Source organism: Peromyscus leucopus, chromosome 6 (assembly GCF_004664715.2).
Source record: "Peromyscus leucopus breed LL Stock chromosome 6, UCI_PerLeu_2.1, whole genome shotgun sequence".
NCBI lineage: Eukaryota > Metazoa > Chordata > Mammalia > Rodentia > Cricetidae > Peromyscus > Peromyscus leucopus.
The window spans coordinates 102,592,801-102,610,773 of record NC_051068.1 but is presented as its reverse complement, the minus strand read 5'-3'; the positions used below and the strand labels follow the sequence as shown (position 1 = coordinate 102,610,773).

At 47.4% G+C, this 17,973-nt stretch overlaps 1 protein-coding gene across 3 annotated transcripts; it reads right to left on the bottom strand.

Annotated features, from left to right (window-relative positions):
- Positions 1–1,692: 1,692 nt before the first annotated feature.
- Casp6 (caspase 6) lies at positions 1,693–16,002 on the bottom strand. Of its 3 annotated transcripts, none has more exons than XM_028856738.2 (7): positions 15,922–16,002; positions 11,278–11,318; positions 10,402–10,548; positions 9,866–9,942; positions 4,701–4,876; positions 2,961–3,117; positions 1,693–2,319 (listed from the first exon to the last, which is right to left on the bottom strand). In XM_028856738.2, exons 2-7 carry the CDS (start codon positions 11,304–11,306, stop codon positions 2,078–2,080), a joined length of 828 nt encoding a protein of 275 aa, XP_028712571.1. In that variant the 5' UTR covers positions 11,307–11,318; positions 15,922–16,002; the 3' UTR covers positions 1,693–2,077. The 3 variants fall into 3 exon arrangements, with proteins under 3 accessions (XP_028712571.1, XP_028712563.1, XP_037062985.1); XM_028856730.2 differs by having other exon boundaries at positions 1,733–2,319; positions 10,402–10,551; XM_037207090.1 differs by lacking the exon at positions 15,922–16,002 and adding an exon at positions 15,415–15,438 and having other exon boundaries at positions 1,733–2,319; positions 10,402–10,551.
- Positions 16,003–17,973: the final 1,971 nt, after the last annotated feature.

The following is a 17,973-nucleotide window of genomic DNA, read 5'->3' as shown; positions in this document are numbered from 1 at the left end:
TCTGTGTGGAATGATGTTTTAGATGGCCTGTGTGCCCTGGGGAAGCTGCTGGTACCCAAACTCCTCCCTGGCTGGCCCACGTGGAGGTCAAGGGACCAGCGTTCTGTCCCTCACTCACTCTGGTTCTTAAGTTCATCTAGAATCACCTTGTTAACTTGAACTTTTATTTCTTGAGACAGGGTTTCACACTGTGGCTCAAGCTGCCTCGTACTCTAAGCAATCCTCCTGCCTAAGTTTCCTGGGTGCTGTAATTACAAGTTTTTGTTTTTTAGTATGCAACAGTTGTGTGACTGTAATATTTTATCAAAGGTACAACAGCCCCACTAGCCAGAGTGGTACCTTCTCCACTGCAGCTGAAGAAAGCCTCTAAGGCATGGCTTTTTGTTTGTTTTTACATCCCAACCAAAGTTCCCCCTCCCTCCCCTCTTCCCAATTCTTCCCTCCAACCCCCTTCTGCCCCCCCCTCCACTGTTTCTCCTCAGATACAGGTGAGTCCCCCATGGATATCAGCCAGCCATGTGTATTCAAGTTGCAGTGAGACCAGGCTCCTCCTCATCTATTAAGGCTGGACAGGGAAATCTGGTAGGGGGAATGGGGCCCCAAAGCAGGCAACAGAGTCCACACAGTCCCCACTCTCACTGTTAGGATTCTCACAGGAAGATCACACCACACACTGTAACATATATGCAGAGGGCCTAGGTCAGTCCCATTTGGCTTCCTGCTCGTCCGTTTAGTTTCTGTGAGTAAAGCATTGCTTGTATAGCAGCCACTTATGTGTTTCTGGTCCCAAAGCCCCAAATATAAACCACCTTAACCAGCACATTATTAACAAAATATTATTATTCAAAACGTTATGTCACGTTAATAAGAATTGAACCTTAAAAGTAAAATTAATTACATGTTTAGTGAGTGCTAGAAATGTCAGGAGATTCCATTTTAAGTTACTGTAGAATCACATTTTGTCAGATGTTTTGCCTATAGTGGCCAGGAGTTACTGCAGGTATGCCTAGAACAGCCAGGCATCACTGTGTGTAGGTCTATCATGGCTAAAAGTTACTGCATGTCTGCCTATCGTGGCCAGGAGTTGCTGCATGTCTGCCTAGAGGAGTGGCCAGAAGTTGCTGCATGTCTGTCTACAGTGGCCAGGAGTTGCTGCATGTCTGCCTAGAGGAGTGGCCAGGAGTTGCTGCATGTCTGTCTACAGTGGCCAGGAGTTGCTGCATGTCGGCCTACAGTGGCCAGGCAACACTGTGGGGGCCTCTAGTGGCTGAGTCACTACATGTGTGTGCACAGTGGCTAAGAGTCACTACATGTGTGTGCACAGTGGCTAAGAGTCACTACCTGGGTGTGCACAGTGGCTAAGAGTCACTACATGTGTGCTTTCCCTAGTGACTCAGTGCCGTCACTTGACTGACATGGCCGGCTGTCACCGCACATGCGCCTGTAGTAGGTCTCACTGTGCGTGTGCCTACAGTGGTTAAGTGTCTGTCACTCCTTGTGTGCCCACAGTGGCTGTGTGTCACTGGATACTATATTTAATCTCTGAGAGTGAGAGAAAATAATTCTTTAAGGTTCATTTTTTTTCCAAAATGGGAATTAAATTTATATACAAAATACCTTAATTATAGGTAAATAAGACAATAAACAGATACACGACCAAGTAAAATAGGTCACTATAAATTATGTAAGCTGTAAATTTTAGATATTTTATTAAATGAAAACAATCTCATTCTGAGTTTCAAAAATCTTTAAGAACATTATACAGAAAAAAGACATTATACAATAAACTTGTACAAATTTAAGGCAAACTGGCTGGAATTTTGGGTAATCTTGCAGTTCACTAGAAATGTAATAAATGCTAGGAGACATTTTTTACACATAGTGATTTCCTGAGAATTTCTGTTAGCCCTTTCATCATCTCCAGCATGATTAAAAATGGACAAATACCAAACAGCAGTTTTCCATGGTATCTTAAACCTTGAAACAGTTTACATTGATGTAATGTAAACGCTTCAACCAACTGACAGCTGTGTACAGGAGAACTGTGTGTGAAATACATGTAGACGAGACCAATGCCCTACTTACTGGATTTGGGACCGAAATGCAGCTTTTTGGTCAGCATTGAGGCGAAGCAGGGAACCTGCTTCTTGCCGATTGCACTTGGGTCTTTGCAGAAGTCCACGCGGCGCTGAGAGACCTTCCTGTTCACCAGCGTGAGCAGCTCCGTGAACTCTAGGGAGCTGCCATACCTGGCCAGCATCTCACACAAATCCTGGATGTACCAAGAGCCGTTCACAGTTTCTCGGTGAGAGTAATACCCTAAAAGAAGATGGGGGGGGGGGGGAGGTGTTTCATTTCCTTTTGCTTCAAGGTGACAGAAAGACACTTTTATGATGAATTCAGTTACAGAAATGAAAGTCCTTGGGAAAGAATAAGGTCTGCTCATCATGTGGTTACGGTTTCATCTACGGCTTAACCTCATGTAGGAAAACATATTAATTCTCTGGTTTTATATACATAGAATTAATGGAATTTCCCTCACTCTCTAAAAAAGAAAACTAGAACAAGAGAATAGCCAATGATTTTACAAGGCCAGAGATTAAACAAAACTATTCAGCTCAAAAACAAAGAAGTCAGCAAAATGGTTTTCAACAAGACTTTCCACAAATATATCAGAACGGCACTGCTACTCTATCACCGATTGACAGCAAGCTGCTAATGCCCAGTAAGATTATACAGCTGTTGTTGATGTTATTGTATTATTATAGCAGTTATACAGAATGTTGTTGTATTTTACATTTCATTAATCAACCAAAGGACTTCTTCAACGTGACTAAGTCTGTGGCTTTTTAACGGAACGTGGTGATTTAACTGTGAAAGACCCGATCCAATTCAAAGGTGACACAGAGTGAGCTAAGGGTACAGGTCCCAGGCGTCCACGCGGTGCTCCGCTCACTCACCTTCCGCGACAGAGTAGCACATGAGGAAGTCTGCCCCGGCAGGCAGCGTGTACACGGAGGCAGCGTCCACCTGAGTTAGGTTGTCTGGCACATCTGTCTGATAATCCACCACGTCCAGAGGAACCACTGGCACGTCATGCTGGTTGCCCCGACAGGCCTACAAAACAGAGGCGCGATCTCTTCTCTGCCTGCTGTCTTATTCCCCACGCTCAGTGTGCGGTGAGAATACGGAATCCAGCACACCTCCCTTCAGTAACAGAAGCCCCGTGAGCAATTCAAACTCAGTGAAAGCAGCCTCTGAGAGACAGGAAGCTAACACAGCTGCCTCCCTGGTGATGCTTCCTTTTAGACAATGTTTACAACCAAGATATGCTGAATGGTATAGCTGCCTTTTTAAAAACTATCTAGCTAAACGTTTTTATTCATTCGAGTAATGATTTCCAAATGGTGTTTTCCCTATCTAATTTCAGTCATAATTTGTCAATAGTTGAAACAGCATTTCTTCACCTTCTGTTCCCACCGTATTTTTTAATGTTTGAAAATTAATTATCCAAGGTAGTGGCATTCGCCTTTAATCCCCACACTCGGAAGGCAGAGGCAGATGGATCTCTGAGTTCTAGGCCAGCCTGGTCTACAGAGTGAATTCCAGGACAGCCAGGGCTACACAGAGAAAGCCTGTCTTGAACAAACAAAGTTTCTATGTGAATGTTCATATGTGAGTACAGGTGCCCCCCAGGGTTCAGAAGAGAGTGTTGGGTCCTCTGGAGCAGGGACCAGAACTCAGATGCTCTGCAAGAACTGCAGGAGGTGCCGTTAATCACTCACTGATTAACCATCCCTCCAGCCCTGAGTGCACATGCTCACTGTCTGTCTGTATCTCTCTCTCTCTTTCTCTCTCTCTCTCCCTCCCCCCACCCCCAAAGTCTCTGTTCCCACTTTAAAGTGAGTTCTAAATTTATAATTTATAACTATAAATTCTGATTCAGGAGCTAGCATTACATTCTTGTATTTCCTGGTTTGAGGGCCTCATGTTTCTAGGCAAGTGGTCTGCCAATGCACTAAATTCTACTCTTCGATGTTACAGGCTAAACTATGCTCTACCCTGAAACTCATATGCTGAAGTCTCCAATACCAAATAATATATATTTCTCATGCTCCAAATGTTTGCCTTTTATTTCTAAAACGATTTGGCAGCTTGGCATGGGCTTGGGGAAGTGTGAAAGGGATGAGGCAGGGCAGGGTTAGCCTGCGTATTCCTACATCACTTCCACTGGCTTGCAAGCACTCCAGCTCCCACAGACCCAAGGCCAGGCCCTTGCATGGTCCTGTTGTGCAACCAGGTCTTCCCTTCCAGTGACTCGTCCTCCACACCCAGCCCAGCCCCGCAGAGGCACACTGGCGAGGAGCTGTCATATCAAATGTTAATCAAATCACTGTTTTGTTTTTTTATTTTTCCTTTTTGTTTCTTTACACAGGGTCCCACTATGTAGCTCTGACTGGCCTGGAACTCATAAAGATCTGCCTGCCTCTGCCTCCCAAATGCCGGGATTAAAGGTGTGTCACCACTTCCTAGATCAAAACACTCATAATAAATGTTAACAGCTCAAAGTTCAACTCTATTAGACTAGGATTCAAAAACGGGCCTTTCCCATTATTGGAGAAACTTACTTTAGAAATGGACTTTTTAACCGTGATAATCAACTGATTTTTATCATTGAAATAATGCTGTGTCCGTCTTACCTGAATGATAAATATCTTGGGTTTTCCGACCAGGCTCTGACACTTGTCTCCTTTGAACAAGCCAGTCAATGTCTGAATTTCAATTTTGGCGTCATATGCATAAATGTGGTTGCCTTCACCGTGGCTCAGGAAGACACACAGGAAGCAATCGGCATCCACATGGCTTGAGTTCGACACTACAGGTGCCCCCAAAACGTGTGCAGAGGTGAAAACAAAAGTATGTTATCCACAAGTGAAACTTGAAGTTATGGGTACTAAAAAAATACACTCACGAAACATCGGGAGAGGGGCCTACCCTCGTTAATACAAACTCCTGTAGTAAAACATACCTTTATCTTCTTTTCCTCTTTCTTAAGACTGGGCCTCCTTCTATAGCCAGGCTGGCCCTAAACTCTTTCTTTCTAAATGTTGGTTGTTTGAGACAGGGGCCTGACACTCTTGCCCATGAACGCTGGCCTCACATCTCCAGCAATCCTCCACCCTGGCCTTACACACATCTCCAGCAATCCTCCACCCTGGCCTCACATCTCCAACAATCCTCCACCCTGGCCTCACATCTCCAGCAATCCTTCACCCTGGCCTCACATCTCCAGCAATCCTTTACCCTGGCCTCACATCTCCAGCAATCCTTCACCCTGGCCTCACATCTCCAGCAATCCTTTACCCTGGCCTCACATCTCCAGCAGCCTCCACCCTGGCCTCACATCTCCAGCAATCCTTTACCCTGGCCTCACATCTCCAGCAATCCTTTACCCTGGCCTCACACACATCTCCAGCAATCCTCCACCCTGGCCTCACATCTCCAGCAATCCTTTACCCTGGCCTCACACACATCTCCAGCAGTCCTCCACCCTGGCCTTACACACATCTCCAGCAGTCCTCCACCCTGGCCTCACATCTCCAGCAGTCCTCCACCCTGGCCTCACATCTCCAGCAACCCTCCACCCTGGCCTCACATCTCCAGCAGTCCTCCACCCTGGCCTCACATCTCCAGCAATCCTCCACCCTGGCCTCACATCTCCAGCAACCCTCCACCCTGGCCTCACATCTCCAGCAGTCCTCTACCCTGGCCTCACATCTCCAGCAGGCCTCCACCCTGGCCTTACACACATCTCCAGCAATCCTCCACCCTGGCCTCACATCTCCAGCAATCCTCCACCCTAGCCTCACATATCCAGCAGTCCTCCACCCTGGCCTCACATCTCCAGCAATCCTTCACCCTGGCCTTACACACATCTCCAGCAATCCTCCACTCTCAGCCCCCTGGTGCCAGGATTCCAGGTATGTCCTACCATGCTGGCTTAAAAACCAATTATTAAAGTTTAAAGCAATTTCACTAAAGACATTAGCTCTTCAGCCAGTCGTGGTGGCGCATGCCTTTAATCTTAGCACTCGGGAGGCAGAGGCAGGCGGACATCTGTGAGTTCGAGGCCAGCCTGGTCTACAAAGTGAGTTCCAGGACAGCTAGGGCTGTTACACAGAGAAACCCTGTGTCCAAAACCAAGACCAAAACAAAAGACATTACCTTTTACTAGCTTTTCTTAAGTACAGAAAAATGATTTAGAAAAAAAAAAAAATGGGAAAGCTCCTTTAAGATCCACGTTACTTAAAGATATAACAAACACATCACAGACCAACATCCCCAAGGACCACGATACAGAAATTCTCAGTAAAATGATTGCAAGAGAAATTCAACAACACATTAAAAGAAACAGATACCATGACCAAGTTAGCTCAACTGCAGGATTATAATGATGGTTCGTTGTATGCAAATAGACTCAAAGACGGAAGTACATCATCGCCTTGAGAGATGCAGAAAAAGATGTTGACAAAGTTCAACCTCTACTCCTGTCTGAAGCCCGGAAAAAACCAGCAACAAGAGGAACACAATGTAACACCACCCAGGCTACACCTACAGACCTAACAGCAACTCCACAGTGAAGGAAAAGAAAGCATTTCCTCAAAGGACAAAAGAACACATGCTCCTCCTACTTTTACTCAATAGGATGCTTTTCAGGCAAGATAAAAAAAAAAAAAAAAAAAAAAGACCATAGGAAAGAAGTAAATTATCCATATTTATAGATGGCGCGATCTTATATTTAAAAGACACTAAGTGGCTGGAGAGATAACTCAGCAGGTAGGAGCACAGGCAGGTGTGCTTCTCTGGGTTCAGTTCCCAGCACCCACATGGCAGCTCACAACCATCTGTCACTCTGATTCCAGGGACTCTGATGCTCTCTCTCTTTTGGCCTCTGAAGGCACCAGGTACGAACGTGGTACCCTTACATACACGCAGGTACTACGCTCATAACCATAACATTTTAAAATTAAATAAACACTAGTGTGGTGGTATTGTGTTCCCCAAAATATTGTGTACCCTAATAAATTTATCTGGGGTCAGAGAACAGACAGCCACTAGATACAAAGGCTAGAAAATGGTGGCACTCACACCTTTAATCCTAGCATTCCAGAGATAGAAATCCCTCTGGATCTCTGTGAGTTCAAGGCCACATTGGAAATAGCCAAGCATGGTGACACGCCTTTAATCCCAGAAAGCCAGCCTTTAATCCCAGGGAGTGTTGGTAGAAAGCAAAAAGATATATAAGGTGTGAGGACCAGAAACTAGAGGCATTTGGCTGGTTAAGATTTTGGCTGGTTAAGCATTCAGGCTTTTGAGCAGTAATTCAGCTGAGACCCATTCCGGATGAGGACTCAGAGGCCTCCAGTCTGAGGAGACAAGACCAGTTGAGGATCCGGCGAGAACTTTGAAGATTCCTGCTACACACTAGACACTCAACCAGAAAATTTAGACCTTATAAACATTTTCAACAAAACAGTAAGACACAACAAACAGAAGCTTCCTTATCCGTTACGTACTGAGAAAGCAGGAATAGAATCCTATTTACAATATTCACAATAGCACCAAAAAAAGAAATAAACAGGAATAAACTAAGGGGGTGAAAGACAGGCCCCCATGCTCATGGCTTGACAATATTAAGAAAAGGTTTATAATACAAAAGCTATCTACAGGTTCTCATGGTAATTCTTCACAGAATTAGAAAACATCCTGAGTTGAATACTGAACCACGAGGGGACCCGAACCAGCCAAGGCAACCCAGGGCAAACAGAACAAAGCTGAGCTATGGCCATGTTGATTTCAAGTTGTACCACAGAAGTTAGTAACAAACCAACATGATGTCAGCACACAGAGAGAGACACTGACCAATGGGACCAAGGACTCGGAAATAAACCCACGTAGCTCCAGAAGCCAAGTTTTTGACAAAGGCATCAAAACATACATGAAAGAAACTACGAAAGACAATCTCTTTGACAAACTGTCCTGGGAAAACTGGACGTGCACACAGAAAAGTAACTTTAAGACCTGAAACTACTACAAGCATTTCAAGATACAGGCAGAAGCAGATCGCAGAGATGGACTTCTCAGCAAAAGAAACACCAGACTGAGGTTCTAGTCTACAGAACAAGAGGAGTCCTTGTCGGCTCCACATCTGAAAGGCTTAGGTTAGCATCTGGACTATATAAACAATGAAGAAAAAACCTACTAGAAAATCACATCATCCAACCAGAAATTGGTAAATGAAAGGATGCTTCTCAAAATATCAAGTACCAGTTGCCGGTAGCTGGAGGATAGAATGCTCACCCACCTCAGCCATCAGAGAAATGCAAATCAAAAATACTTTGAGGTCATTTTACCTCAGTCAGAATGGCTCCCATTAAAAAACCAAACCAAACCAAAACCGTCTGGTGAGGTGGGGAAGCCGGGCTGGTGAGGAAGGAGCCCTTGTACACCGCTGGTCAGAGTGTAACCGAGCGCAGTCACCATGGAAATCAATATGGAGCGTCCTCAGAAAACAAAACACAGCTACCAGCGGGACCACTCCTGGGAACATGCCCAAGGGAACCCAGGACGGCACGTGACAGAGATGTCTGCTCACGACTGCTGCGGCACTACTCACAACTGACAAACTATGGCATCAGCTTAGTTGTCCTTGACTCCTAACAGAGAAAACATGGTAGATACACACAACGGAGTTTTATTCAGCCATAAAGAGGAACAAAATATTTCAGCTGCAGGAAAACGCATGGCACTGGAGACCATCGCCCTAAGCACAGCAGGGCAGACCCAGAAAGAGGATTCACAGTCTCTCAAATGATCCCTGAAAGTGCGGTTTCCGGCTTCACCCTGTTCTCTCACCTGTCACAACCCATATGACATGAACACAGAAGGCAGACTGCTTGGGAAGAGGAGGGGGACTGGAGGGCGGGAGATGCGGGGACAGAAGGTGAAGAGTGAACACTGTCAAAACGCATGTTCCAAAAATGGGAGTATGAATGTCACTAGGAAACCTGCTTTAGAGAGTGAGTATGTGGTAATTTACAAATTCCTTCTAAAAGATCCACTTGACTGTGGCAATACATTAAAAGTTTCTTTGAATGAGCAGACTTTCCTACCGTAGACTGAAAAGACCCAGAAACTACAAGTCATCAGCCACCCCTGTGGCTGCACCTCTGACAGCCATGCCTAACTAACTCTCAGAGCTCCCGGGAGCATTAAGAGGTGTCCTCCAAAGCTTACGACCAAAGTCGAAAGCCTGGGAGCAGCCATAATTATTTAATTATAAGAAAGTGTGGGAGAAAGTGTGAGGTGATTATGCAAATAGCAATAACAGCCCATTAGCAACTGATTTGAAAGCTGTTAGAATGACGTAAGGACCGACTCTAAGCTGCATTATTATAGTCAGAATACCTACTGCTCAGAGATGCAACAGTAGAAAGACTCAAGGGAATGAGCAGCATGGAGCACTGAACAGCTCGGGCAAGGCTAAATCCGCAAGCCCTACTGAGAAAGACCCAGCATCCGAAGAATTTGCATTTCAGATGTTCACCATCAAACAAGTCATTTCCTTCAACTCTCGACTAAATACAGTACATAAATATATAACTGGAAGCACGCTAATAGAATCTTTGGAGGCATAATACCTTGCCAGATCTCTAGGTCCGAGGGGGAGTGTAAATACAGAGGCAAGACCGACACCTATGACCTGCTGGGAATTAGTAACAGTTTTTTTGCTGCATCGTGAATGACTTGTATGGGTCCTCCAGGATAACATAAAGTACAGATCTTCAGGAACAAGACCACCTACCCTCATGGATTGTGAGCAGTAGTTCTTGCGCTTTGAGATCGTTGAAGCATTTCACTTCAAATCCTAGCTCTGAAAACCTGGAAACACAATAAGCTCAGAATCAGCTTGTGGGCATTCTCAGGCCATCCAACAGTCTTCTGTCCTAAGGAATTCCATGCCTATTTTCATGACATATAAAAAAGGACAGTGGTAATTTCTCTTGATCATCCTCCTTATGAGAGGGCTTAACAGTGACCAAGAGCCAATTCAATGATGACCATGACCATCTACGTACTGCATGTCTGTTAGGAACAAGGAAAAACCTAGTCACAATCAATAGAACAGGGTGAGGGAGACAGCCCAGGCAAGTTCTCAGGGGAGGCTCAGTCTATTTTTTGGGGTGGGTGGGGGGTTTCCTGTTTGTGTGCCGGGATTGGACCTGGGGCCTTAGGCATGCTAGGCACACGCTGGGCCTAAGTGAGGGCTCTTAATGTGTCATCGGTGCTAAATTATGGTTAGCTGTCACTTCGGTTTATCGTCACTACGGAGAAAACCACCTTCGAGTCAGGTTGTCCCTGTCTGCACTGGTGCCCCGCCTCTCTGGAAGTGTCAGGTGCCAGAAGAACCTCTCGTGATTGAAGATCAGGGCGATTCCTCTCCTCTTGTGGTCCATCTTGTACTGTTCTGCCGGATCAAACACTTCCCTACTGATGAAGAGTCAAACAAACAAACAACCCATGTTAAATCATGTTAAATATGAGCCCACTGAGCCCAAAGTCAATGTCCAGAGGGGAGCCTGCTGCTTCTACAGGGCTGGGCACAAGGGAGGCTGTATCAGCGAAGAAAGTTAATGGCTGGGTAACAGCACGTGTCCCATCTTCAGCCTCCTTCCCAGGCCCTCTGCACTGATGCTTCCTCCTGCTCTCCATGACCCAGTGACACAGGACAACAAGAGCCAGGCCCAGGGCCAAGCTCTAGTACTAGACCCACACCTTACCAGAGACGGCATCATTTGAACATCACTCCAGGTCCTCTGACAACAAGATACAGCCCCTAACCCAGTGGTCTCAACCTTCCTGATGCTGCCACCCTTTCATACAGTTCCTCCTGTGGTGGTGACCCCCCCAAACCATAACATTATGTCTGTTGCTACTTCGTCACTGTGATCGTTCTACTGTTATAAATCATCATGTAAGCATCTGTGCTTTTCTGATGGTCGTAAGCGACCCCTATGAAAGGGTCATTTGACCCCTGCCCCAAAGGGTCACAACCCACGGGCTGAGAACTACTGTTCTAACCATACCTACAGATCGGTTCCTGATATGCTAAAGAACACTGAACTTATATAACAACTACATTCTTACTTTCATTTCTAGAAGACGGTTGGGACCAGGAAAGGAAAAGGCTTTTATTAGACAAGAACACACTTTTACCTTTTATAGAAGCCATCTGTTTCTGACATGTTTAACTTCACCTATTAGGAAAACAAAGTCAATGTTTGTTAGCTTTATTTTATTGAGACAAGATTTTATTATGCAGCCCTGGCAGGCCCAGAACTCTCTATGTAAATCTGGCTGGCCTCTAACTCACAGAGATCACCTGCCTTTGCCTGAGGGCTAGGATTAAAGGTGTATACCACCATGCCTGGCTTGTTAATTTTACTTTTAACTAAAGTACAGAGAACATCCTCCGCCCCTCTGACCTCCAATCTAAGACTCCTGGAAACGAAGGGAAGCTACCTGATCAGTAAATCAGCTACGGCAACACAATGCTTTTCTTGCCTGCAAAATAACAACTCATAAGCAGGAATGGAGAAAATACCCAAACACATCTGCCCTGAGTCAAACAATTCTGTGATTACAGAGTTTGAAGGAAATACACAGCTGCTTTGTTATACACAAAAATGCTTTTGCAATGAGAGAAGCAGCTGAGTCATAGAGGAGAACTAAATCCAGTCTGTGGTTAATGTTACCAGTCCATGGAATACACTTAGGTGATCTTCTGAATGACATATCTCCCCTGAAAACACGGCTAAGGGACCCCATACTCACTACTGATCACACCTCACCACCCTCGGAACAATCCTTCTTCATAGCATCCTTCCCTACTCTGGTGAGAGCTGTGTGACGGAACTGTCTGTGCTGAGCCATGTCATGGGTTGGTCACCAGCCACCGGTGGCTGCTGAGCACCTGAGATGTAGCAACTACAACAGAAGCTCAACCTTTAATTATTTTGAGTGAGACAAGGTCTCACTTTGTTGTTCAGGAAGGCCTCACACGCATGGGCTCAACGCATTGCGCCTCCAGGCCCAGCTTTCAACAAAATGAGATGTAAAGAGGCACATGAAGCCAATGGCCTCTGTCCTGAAAGTGGACCCATCATCTGTTTCCATCTGGTTAATTAACAGGTTAAAAGGAGGCGAGAGTTCTGAACAAGAGGAGAGCTAACAGGAGACATCTTCTGGCGGAGGTCCTCAAGGCAGAATGGATTACTTCCCCCTCTGTCCTCAGACAGTCTCCCCGGCACCTGACTGTTCCACCTCATGTCACTAAGGAAATGCCGCCATCACCACGCTGGCAGTGAGCATGAGCGTGGCCCGTGCCCCTTTTGGCCTATCTCTCTTGGAGTTTGCCCAGGCAACACTACTTCTCAATGGAGAGTTCAGTAGGGCATTTCCTGGTCCAGTAAGTGCTAAGCGAGTTTTCTTAAAGTGCCTCAGAATTCCAGGTGTGAGGGTTAGGATGAGGACTCCTGGTTCTCGGGCATAACTGAGACTTGCAGAACCAGAATCCGGGATGGGGCTGGCAATCCGCCTTTGTAACAAGGTAACTTTTATACTGAAGTGTAAGAATCTAGGGAAGGTCCTTTACCTCAGTCTCCATGCTCCCAAGGTTTCCTTCAGGTAACTGCCCTTGGGCCTGTGCTAGCTGTCACAGGAGCCAGAGAACACAGGGGCTTCACTTCTGCCACACCAGAGCTGTGCGGGGCTCCCTCCTTTACATAGCCTTTCCTCATCTTTCAGCCAACGATACTACAGAGAAACCGAATGAACTTCCAATGAAACAAAACCAGGCCAGAAAGCCAACTGCTGTCCTCACCCTGAGGCTCTCTAGCCTGGGTGGAAGGTAGCTGGTCTTGAGAAGATGGCGGCCGATCTGCTGGTCATTACCTCCTTTGGCTTTGCCTCCAGCAAATGCATTGCCTAAGGCAGTTCTAAGTGTACCGGGAGGGTTGCTGTGGCAAGATGCCAGTCACAACCTGACAAGTCCCTGGGGATGAAAGGCCTGGAGAGCAACTCTGCTCTTCCTATTCAATGAGAAGCTTCAGTCTGGGTTGTCTCACATAGTTCCCTCAGGTAGACTTAATTTTAACTTGCTCAAGAAAATCTATTAAAAATGACATTCAGGCCGGGTGGCAGTGGCACTCCTTTAATCCCAGCACTTGGGAGGCAGAGCCAGGCAGATCTGTGTGAGTTCGAGTCCTGGTCTACTGAGTGAGATCCAGGACAGGCGCCAAAACTACACAGAGAAACCCTGTCTCGAAAAAATACAAACAAAAGACATTCAGTTTTAAGGCTCAGATTCAGATTGTTTAATGTAAAGGTGGAATCTATTAATAAAGCTTTTTAATACGTATTTATTTTGTGTTTGCATGGTGGCTGGCAGACACATGCCACTGCACTGTAGAGACCAGATGACAATCTGCAGGGCAGGCTTCTTCCTTCCACAGCATGGTCCCAGGTCCCCAGGCCTGGTGGCAAATGCCTTTATCTACTAAGCCATCTTGTCAGCCTCAGACGATTTAGATATGGACTTAAGCACAGACATTAGGAGAGAGAGGAGGAATGCTTAAGAGATACAACAGACACCCGAGACACCTGTCTCTGTTGCTGCGATGAGACACCATGACCAGACAGCAAGTTGGGGAGGAAAGGGTTTACTTGGCTTACACTTCCACATTGCTGTCCATCATTGAAGGAAGTCAGGGCAGGAACTCAAGCAGGACAGGGACTTGGAGGCAAGAACTGGAGGCACAGCCCATGGAGGGGTGCTGCTTATTGGCTTGCTCCTAGTGGCTTGCCCAGCCTGCTTCCTTATAGAACCCAGGACTATCGACCCACAGTGGACTGTGCCCTCCCACACTGATAACTAATTAAGAAAATGCCCCACAGGCTGTCTATAGCCTGATCTACAATGCAGTGGTTCTCAACCTTCCTAATGCTGTGTGACCCTTTAATACAGTTCCTCATGTTGTAGTGACCAACCCCCCCATAAAATTATTTTTGTTGCTACTCTGTAACTGTAATTTTGCTACTGGTATGAATCATAATGTAAAGATACCTGACCCCAAGTGGGTCGTGACCCACGGGTTGAGAACCAGTTTTAGAGCCACTGAGGTTCCCTCCTCTCAGATGACTTTAGTTTGTGTCAACTTGACATAAACGTCTCCAGCACAAGGAGCAGGCTTCTCAAGGAAGTCTCATCTTAGCCCAGAGTTTTAAAGCAGTGATCCCAGGCTGGCCTCAACTCACATTCCTCCTGCCTCGGCCCTCTGAGTACTGGGTGACAGCAAAGCATCACCAGATCCAGCACTATCTTCTTTTTCCAAGATGTCGTCTACGGTACCCTGGCTGGCCTTGAACCTGCGATTCTCCCACCTTAGCCTCTTGAGGAGCTGGATTAAGACACTCTACATGAGATTTGGGAATCTGTGGTGACCCCTTGCCTCACCCAGCCTTGATGTGCATGCGGGCTTGTGCTCTGTCTTACTGTATCTTGTGCGTGTTTGGTTGGTATCCCTGGGAGGCCTGCTCTTTTCTGGGGGACCCAGGATGTGTGTGTGTGTGGGGGGGGCTGGGATAAGTAGAGGGAGGGGAAGCTGCGGTTGGGATGTGTTGAATGAGAGAAGAAGAAATGAAAAAATTTAAAAATGTGCATATCGTTAAACCTGATTCTTGGCCTCCTCTCGCTTCTCTTTTCTGTCGAATCCTAATGTAAACAGCGCCTTCTAGTTCCTTAGTTCAATTTGTGCAAAATCACTCACGACTTTTTTTTTTTATTTCTTTATGGTAATTTCCGGAAAATGCTACCAGCCACTGTTCGTTGATTGCCTGGCACTGTAGATACTTTATCTTACTACTTCCAAAGCCCAAGAATACAGAACATGGGCCAGACCAGCTTAAGGTCAACTCCGAGGGAAGTGAAAGCCAGGTCCGCTGGTGGATTCCAAAGTCCGTACAACCTGTCACCAGGTACTCCACCGGAGGGAGGCCACTTTCCAAACTAGTTAATCACGAGAATCTACCCATATTCCCTGTCAACCATTTAACAGCCTACAAGAAGTAACGTCACCTCCTTTTAGAAGGAGGGGGGGCAGGGGAGAAAAGGAATCAAACAAAAAGGGGAGGGGATCGGTGCACGCGTCCCTCCCCCCACCTTCCCCCACCCCGGTTTCCCACCCCTCACCACCCATTCCTAAACTGGAGATGGCCACTAGACCCTGTGTGTTCAACAGGGCCACTCTCTGCAGGACCATGGGGACTTTCACAGCTTGGCCGCCTCTGACCGACCTTAAAGACCAACCGCGCTTGACGTTTCTAACTTTGACCAGTTGCCGGTTTTGATAGGCGACAGGAAGCCTGTTCTGAAGCGAGCGCTAGCATTTATCACTCTATGGCGAAAAGTTACTCCGGGCGAAAACACGGCCGGCCGGACAGCAACAGGTTTGCTGGCTGCACGCAGCACGGGACGGCGGTGTCCACCCAGCTCCCGCAGGCCTGAGCCCCGCAGCCTGGACAGCCACTTCCCACCACTTCTCGGGCAGAAGCGAGCAACAAAACAGGACTCAACCTGCAGAGCCAAGTTCTTTGCCGCAGCACCGCGCAAGCGCCGCCCTTTAAAGTTTAAACCACCCAGACGCTACGGAACGGGAGGACAAAGGAGCTCGGCAGGGTTAGCCTGGGCAAACCCTGCTCCGTCCGCCACCGCTCAGCGCCGCAACCCTGCAACTTCTGCCAGCCCCGCCAGCCTCGAGAGACAGCCGCTCGCCCCACGCTCGCACCCGCGCCCACACTTACCTGCGGGGAGCTCCGGGTGTCCTAGCCCCCTGGCCACAGCTCCGCAGGCCCCGCTTCCTGCCCGCCCCGCCCCGCCTGCCGCCCCGCCCCAGGGGCCGCCTCCGCCTCCCCCAGATGAGCTCGCGGCTACCGCTGGGCTCTCCGTCACCCCGGCAACTCCAGGACGCCACCGCGCCTCCCCCCGCCCCTTCACAGCGGAGCTCCTCCCTGTGTACGTGGGGGGCCGGGGCGGGGTATGGGGAAGTGAGGACACCACCGCCCACCACTGCCCCGGGGAGAGCAGCAGGACAACTTCACGTCCAGGCTGGTGAACTCAACGTGGCTGTCCTGCATCCGCAGCCTCCCACTCCATCTAGCGTTCCAGTTTAGTGTAGAAGGCTTTCTCCACAGCCAGTTCCTTTAGAGGACGTGCAGTAACTTATTTCCCGTGCTGTTGTTTTTCCTTAACACTGTGGCTGCTCCTTAAGCAACTGCTGTCCTAATTAGCAACTGCAACTGCAGCTACCAGCAGCGGTTGGGCCGCCAGGGCGGCAGCCCGGGAATTCTGTTCCCTCAGGAAGCGGCTCTCTCAGGACAACGAAGGAAAACCTTACCTAGATCTCTACCCTTCTATAGAACACAGGATTCAAAGGTTGAGCTGAAATGCTGCTTGCTCAGAGAGGCTGAATAGCAAAAACCTAACCTCGCCTGGCTCCTGGCTCCCCAAATGCAGCCTTGTCTTTCTGCTCTGCCCCACCCCCTTAAGAACCTGGCTGCACGTGGTTCCTCCCTACCACTTCCTGTCAGCTAGTGGCTGACTCAGCCTCTTGACCTCAGGTTAATTTTATTCAATCAAACAAACATGTCTTTGCATTGTTAACAAAAGCAGCAGGAAAAAAAAGGTAACACGTCTTAAAATAATATTCCACAGCATTGCACCTTTTGCCTTTTGTTTGGACAGGTGGTTTAAGCCAAACAAGACTGAAGGCAATTCCTGGGATTTCTTCCCTTCCTCCTTCCTTCCCAGCGTCTCCTGTAGCTGAGATCCATGACCTTGATCCTCCTGACTCCACACTCAGTGTTGTGCGGTCTTCTGGTATGCTAGTCCAGCACATATGAGTGCAGTGCCCCTGGAGACCAGAAGATGGCGCTGGCTGAGGGGGGGTCTTTAAAGAGCAGGGCAGGCTAACATGGCTATAGTTTCATTTCTGCAAGCTAATAGTAGGCATTGGGCATCTGCTGGGATCTTTTCACAGTCTGTGCCCTACACTAGTCTTAAAGTCCCCATTTCTATTGAAATAAAAAGTAAAAGGTGTGGTGACAATATCGTGTATCAAATAAAGCTTGCCTGAAGATCAGAGGACAGAGCCAGCCAGAGTTAGCCACAGAGGTCAGGCAGTGGTGGCACACACCTCTAACCCTAGCACTGGGGAGGCAGAGGCAGAGATCCGTCTGGATCTCTGTGAATTCAAGGCCACACTGGGCTACATGAGATTGATTCAGTTTAAAAGAGAAACAGCCAGGTAGTGGTGGCACACACCTTTAATCCCAGCACTAGGAAGATGGAGACAGGAAGTGATATAGCTGGGCAGAGAAAGGAATATAAGGCAGAAGGAGACAGGAATTCGATCTCTTGCTGAGGCTCTGTTGGGCTGAGGAGTTGGTGAGGGAAGAGGTGGTAGCTGTGGCTTGTTCTGCTTCTCTGATGTTTCTGTTTTCACCCTGATGTCTGGCTCCGGGTTTTCATCATAAGACCATTTAGGATTCACGCAACAAAAAGGCTTCCAGGGTGACTATCTACAGTGTCTTCAGTCTTGCTAGCATACTGAATAAACCTTTTTCCTTGTCCTAAAAACTTGTCTGCAATTCACTGGGCTCCTTTTGAGTGGCAAGTGAAGAGGCTTGGGCTTAGTAACAGTCACTGTCCCCATACCATCCTCTCCCATTAGGACACAGCATATCAACCTCTTTCTCCGGCGGTGGTTGTGACAACAGTTACACCTGCCAAGTACCCAGAACCCTGCTTTTCAAGGGGAAAGCTCAGGAAAAATGGGTTTAAGTTGTATTACCACC

Excerpts from the sequence above, each read along its gene's own strand:
- Casp6 (XM_028856730.2), bottom strand. The coding sequence starts at position 11,306 with ATGTCAGAAACAGATGGCTTCTATAAAAG. Across the intron at positions 9,943-10,401 it reads AGGGACAACCTGACTCGAAG|GTTTTCAGAGCTAGGATTTG; the intron begins GTGGTTTTCTCC and ends TTGTGTTTCCAG. Across the intron at positions 4,877-9,865 it reads ACTGCTCACAATCCATGAGG|TGTCGAACTCAAGCCATGTG; the intron begins GTAGGTGGTCTT and ends GGGCACCTGTAG.